General features: G+C 36.3%; 1 protein-coding gene across 1 annotated transcript; it reads right to left on the bottom strand.

Annotated features, from left to right (window-relative positions):
* Positions 1-776: 776 nt before the first annotated feature.
* LOC110036920 lies at positions 777-3465 on the bottom strand. Its single transcript, XM_020741480.1, has 4 exons — positions 2876-3465; positions 2497-2646; positions 2316-2392; positions 777-1085 (listed from the first exon to the last, which is right to left on the bottom strand). Exons 1-4 carry the CDS (start codon positions 3456-3458, stop codon positions 777-779), a joined length of 1119 nt encoding a protein of 372 aa, XP_020597139.1. The 5' UTR covers positions 3459-3465.
* Positions 3466-5828: the final 2363 nt, after the last annotated feature.

Here is a 5828-nt window from a genome sequence, read left to right as displayed (position 1 = left end):
CTCCATCTTGGCGAATATCTTGCCCATTAAGAGAAATATGTCATGGAGTTTCTTATGCACCAATGTGGGTTGGGTCACCACGCTTCCGTTCGCTCCCCCCAACCCACTAAATTCCAAGAGACACACCTCTTCAATTCCAAGAGACATCTCTTCATTCCAAGAGATTCCAAATTTTGGTATTATGAGTCATACCTAACAAATCTCCACCTTGGCGAATATCCAGCCTTTTTAGGAGAAATACATATACGCAACAAATATCTACCTTGGCCTTAGGAGAAATATCTCCACCTTGCGAACATTCTGCCCCTTAGGAGAAAATCTCCACCTTGCGAATGTCCAGCCCTTAGGAGAAAATACATCATGGAGTTTCTTATACACAAATGTGGGTTGGGTCATAAGTCCTTTTAAATAATCTCTTAATTAAGATTCCTTAATTAATTTTTCCTTAATTAAATTTCTAAGAAAAAGGAATTTCCCTTGATTAAATTTTCAAGAAAAAAAATTTTCCTTAATTAAACTTTTCAGAAATCATTTTCTTTAAACTTCAAAGAAAAGCATCACCTCCGCTTTCCAGAAAAACATATTTTTTCCTTACAGAAAAGCTCTGTTTTATTTCTTAGAAAAGCTTCGTTTTTGTTTTCCCTCCAAAAAAGCTCCACCTCCGCTTTCATTCTAGAAAGAAATCTTTTCTTTCCCAAGTGTAGCAGCAGATTCCATTCTCTTGCCTATGCTAAGTCATGGAAAATCTCCGGAATATCTCTGCGCTAAATTTCCTTTTATGTAGACTTTCCTTTTTGTCGTGAATTTCCTTTTTCCTCGTCCGCCATTCCAATTCTGCTCCTCTGCCGCTCGCCTGCTCTGGTAGCGAACTTGCCGCTCAAATGGTTGTTGTTCACTGATTCACGCGAATCCTTTGTCCTCGCGACTCTCCTACTCGTAGAAATGCACAAGCAAATCGTCATGCGAATCTTCTGCTCGCAGACCCCTCGGCATTGTAGAAGACACAAACCGCCAAAGAGCAATTCCTCTGCTGATCCATCCGAAGCCCTAACCGCCGAATTCCCCGGCCAAAATCCTTTTTGTTCCTGTACTGCCGAAATTTTTCTTTCATGCCCTAGAACCTCACTTTGATACCACTTGTTGAGAAATTATGACGAAGAAAAATAGGAATCGACACAAATCCAGAAGAACACACAGAGATTTAATTTGGTTCGACAAAGATGCTTACATCCTCGAGAGCAGAGTGACGACTTCCTTTTCAATATTCAGAAAAGAATACAGAATACAGAATTCAGCCCACCTAGGATTACAGGCCCTAGGATTACAAACAAACATATATATAACCCTAAAGTACAATATGTAATTACTTAAATTATCCCTGTACCAAACCGTGGGGTATTGCCCCCGCACCCCAAACTCACATAATGAGCTCCCTTGATTGGGCAGATACTCCCTCTCCACTCTGTTCGCGGGTTCCACTCCGCTCCATCATCTGTCCCATTTATGATATACGAGTCATACCTAACATAACTAAAGCCGAAGGTTTTCACGGGGGCTCAAATTTCATATCCCTTAGATGGCTGGTAAAAGATCCAACTTTGTGGTTCTGACGGAGCTTTCTTATGTCCTCTCACATGCTTTGCTTTTATTTCTAAGATTTGTATTTATCCATCTCGATGCATTACTGTAAAGGTATCAGTCGATCAACTGCCTAACCAAACAACTCTCCCTAATGACGATCCCGTTGATGAAGGAATAGGAGAGATAATGAAACACACTATAGGCTTGACGATTGGAACAAGATCGCCTACTGGCGAGCTCATACCTGAATATAATATAAGTCACTTGGTAATCTTTGGCTCAGTGATACCATGATTATGAGTGCTAGAGTTTAGAGTTCACGTGTGAACTTGTTATAATGGATCTCAATATTAATGATGAAAGGACTTTTGGGGCGGAGCTCAAAGTATTTGAAGGATCATCAGCGGAGGGTGAGTCGATGATCAATGTTGAAATCCAACAGTCGGTGACAACACTCGTATTTGTTTCTCAGGTTGTTCAATCTCCCAAACATAGAAGGACCTTAAAGGATGGATCAGTGCTTGCTTACGAGAAGTTGAGGGAGACTAAAGAACTTGTACTAGTTCGGGAAGAATTGAAGACGATGAAAGAACGCGTGGCTCATGTAGAAGCAAGTTACCATCTCAAATCAATCAATCGATTAAATTTGAAGTATATTATATTCACAATTTTATTTCTATTGTATTTCATTATGAAACAATTTTTAATATTTTATATGTACAATTTCAAGTTACCAGGCCAAGGTCATAAGCATTTTCGATAGCGGAAGCCGCACCACTCCCTCTCCCGTCTCCTTCGTTAAATGGTATACCTGATGGTTTTAAACTATTAGAATTACTCGCAATCAAGATAAATTTATTTTAAAAGGATTTATAATATTCTTCAGGAGGAGCGCGAGTGTTAAATAATTCTCACAGTTGTAGATGAAGGAATCCAACGGTCCGATTTCCAATTTACTCTTGAATGCTCCTGGAATTGTCACCATAAGTTGGAGGGGAGTCACCGCAGCCGCGTTCCGCCTTCTTCTTAGATGTGGAAAACTCTCCGCTATCTCCAATGCCAGTCCTGCAACATGGAACATATAACTCACTCCAAATTACAATAATCTCTCATTTTGCTCTCAATTAAGTCCAGGCAAGGCGGTGGCAGCCAAAATTAAGGGAATTTCCTTCAAAAGTTGCAACATTCGGAGAAGTTTCATTCCCCAAACATGAATTTTTTTTAATGAGTAAGTTCGTATAACTGAATGAAAGTTCAGCTAATTCTGAAACAAAGCTTAAGATCGAGAACTCACTCGGAGCATTGCCCATGATAGCGCAGTGCAAAACGTTGGCTCCGTCCTTCCTTTTAACATCTATAATGGCGTCACGATCGCCACGTTCGTACATCATCCAAAAAATGTTTCGCTGCCCATGCAACGCAGCCTTCAGCAGCGGCGTCTCGTTGTCCTTATTCCTCGTATTCAGGAGCTCCTTATTCTTACGGATCAGCCTGTCAGCAACTCCCATCATCTTATTGCCGACGGCCGCCGCAACATGGAGGGCAGTGTTCCCCTGCAGATTGGCTTCCAGAAGGCTCTCCTCGTCCATATCTTCAAGCAACTTGTTGGCCAGCTCGGTCTTCCTGTAGGAGATGAGGACACTGAGGAGTGGGTCTCCTGATAGGTTTACGGCAGAGTAGTACTGGCCTTCGAGCTTCTGCAAACTCTCCTCAATTGCTTCTTTCTTCTGAGCCCGTTCTTTGAGATACCTACGAAGGAAGAACACATCGCTGCGACGGATAGCGTCGTGGATGGCCTCGTATCCTTTCATGAAGCTTTTATGGCGGCAGAAGGAGGGGATGGGGTGGATGTTGACGAACACATGGGGTTCACCCATTCGATACGCTAGCTTCAGATTATTTGTTTGTTTCTATCGAGTTGAATGACATTCTGTTATACTGATATGGCCTGTAGGGTATCAGATACTTAGCAATCGGCGACTAGTTTGCTTAATTCCCTTTATTAAATAGCAAAGCGTTGCATGCGCACGGAAGGGATACTCTTTATCACTCACTCACTCAACTGTTTTCACTTCTTGTTTAGATTGTACGGATTCTGATCTAACTAAGGTTAAAATTGATATTGATGGGGTGATTCATTCAGCTGATTGTTACTTTTTTTAATTGCTCAACTTAAAAAAAGGAGAGAATGCTTTTAATCATTTGGATAAAATGGTTTGTCAATTTTACTTTCCGATCTTTGATTTTATAGTGCAAAACAAAAGAAAAAAATGAAATATATCGACTGACTGGCTTTTACAAGGGCAAAATCTTTTAAATGCATTCCATAAAACTTCAACTTGTTTACATATCTAGTATATAAATTTTACTTTTTCTTACATTTATATCACCTTAATCTTTCAGATCACCAAAAAAAAAATCACTATTATGAATTATAAAAAGTAAAATGCATATTATCATGCATAATTAAGGCAAAATCTATAGGTAAAAATTAAAATCTGGGTGTTAATTAGATATGTAGATACTTGGGAATTGAGAGGTTTATAGGTGATATGCCTTCAACAAATTCTCATAATCCAACACAAATCCCCAAGGATGAGATAGTTCTCGAGATAATTTCTTTAGCAAAATAAGTTCAAATTTCGATTAAAAATCATCCATAACTCCGATTTTAACAAACATACAGTCAAACTGACCAGATCGATGAGATAAACCTAACAGTACTAAAATCAGTCCAATCCGAGTCAAACCAAACCCAAATTAAGGGCCTATTTGAGACACCTTTCTGTCTGATTTGCTTTTCAGACCACCACCACTATTCTATTTGAAGAACATTTTCTTACAGTTTTTTACCAATTTCGGTGGTAGAAAGTTATTTTTTTCAACCTAAAATATTAAAATGTGGTGTCTGTCAGAAAGATACAATCTGACTTTTTGAAATTAAAATAAATTTGTAATAACCACCACAATTTCCTGATAAACAGTTTCTTCTGCAGCAACTTCACAACTGTTTCTTCAAACAGTAACAGCTGCCCCAAAAAAACCCAAGGACTCGATAAAAACTTGATGCTTGAAAAAGCATCAACCAGAGAAGCTTTTGGTGTACATGTATGAGCTTAAACAACCACTTGTTCATCTCTCAACTTGATTCATTTGTAGCTCAAATTTAGAACATATTTTTAAGTAAGGAATTGAAATACTTGTATAGATGAAATTCTCGGTTCTTATAGTTTTCCAATTTTTAAAAACTTATATTAATTATTTTAACTGAAAAGAATTCTTTATTAAAACATTAGTATCAATATAAATTAAAACATTTAAAATTAATTCATACTAGTATTTGTAACCCACTCATATTTACATTTTGCAATTTTAAATAATATTTTTATTTTTTTGTTAATGATTATAATTATAAGTCTTTGAATTTCATACATGAGTAGCTAGAACTACTGAACTATTTCAGTTCTTTGAAGCTAAAGTAAGAAACTTGGAAAAAAAATTAGAATTCCCATTACTTTCATAATTATAAATATTATAATAAGTACATTGAATTAGGTGAACAAAATTTAGACACTTCTAAAAAAAATTAGTTGAATGTGACTTCATTTCACAATACATTATGGTAAGGATGCAAGCCAAAAGAGTGCCGTTGAAATATAAAATTAAACACAAAAGAATGGTTAGGAAGTATGATAATCCATCTTTTTATAATAATTACTATGGGAAAAGAGTTATAATGGGCACAATCATTATCGTTAATAGGATTTCCAATTAAATAGAAACTAAAATCTCTTGAATTAATAGAAGATAAAAAAAAATTTACTATAAAGCATCTTCATATCTAGGGGTATTTAGCTAAGGTGAGGCCATAAAATTCTAATGAAAGAAACTATAAATAAGATCTATAAGCCATTTCTTTGTTGGGTCCTTGGAAAAGTTAAGGTTTTTTAAGTTTTATGATACCTCAACGAATTTATTTTTCTTTTGAGGACAACACCAATATCAATGACTTTGATATGTTTGAAGTGAAGATAAAATAAAAGTTTTATTTCTGAAGAGAAGACCTTAAAAAGAGTATGAAATCAATGAAAACAAACTTTGTCTTAGACATTGTTTAATTATTTGAAGCATCAAAACTAATCAGTTTTAAATAGATTTCAAAACCAATAAAATCCAAAATATAATGCTAAAAATGTAAGACTCGTCTAGTTGATAAAAGTTTTGCTAATAAATAAATAAACAATTTC

The sequence above is a fragment of the Phalaenopsis equestris genome, unplaced genomic scaffold, assembly GCF_001263595.1.
Source record: "Phalaenopsis equestris unplaced genomic scaffold, ASM126359v1 Scaffold212605, whole genome shotgun sequence".
Taxonomy (NCBI): Eukaryota; Viridiplantae; Streptophyta; class Magnoliopsida; order Asparagales; family Orchidaceae; genus Phalaenopsis; species Phalaenopsis equestris.
Note: the sequence above shows the minus strand (reverse complement) of the source record. Positions and strands in the feature narration are given on the sequence as shown.

Bases quoted from the DNA above. Each gene is read 5' to 3' on its own strand.
- LOC110036920 (XM_020741480.1), bottom strand. From the start codon at position 3,458: ATGGGTGAACCCCATGTGTTCGTCAACATCCACCCCATCCCCTCCTTC. The intron at 2,647-2,875 runs GTGAGTTCTCGA...TCCATGTTGCAG, and splicing joins TATCATGGGCAATGCTCCGA to GACTGGCATTGGAGATAGCG. The intron at 2,393-2,496 runs GTGAGAATTATT...TAAAACCATCAG, and splicing joins GGATTCCTTCATCTACAACT to GTATACCATTTAACGAAGGA.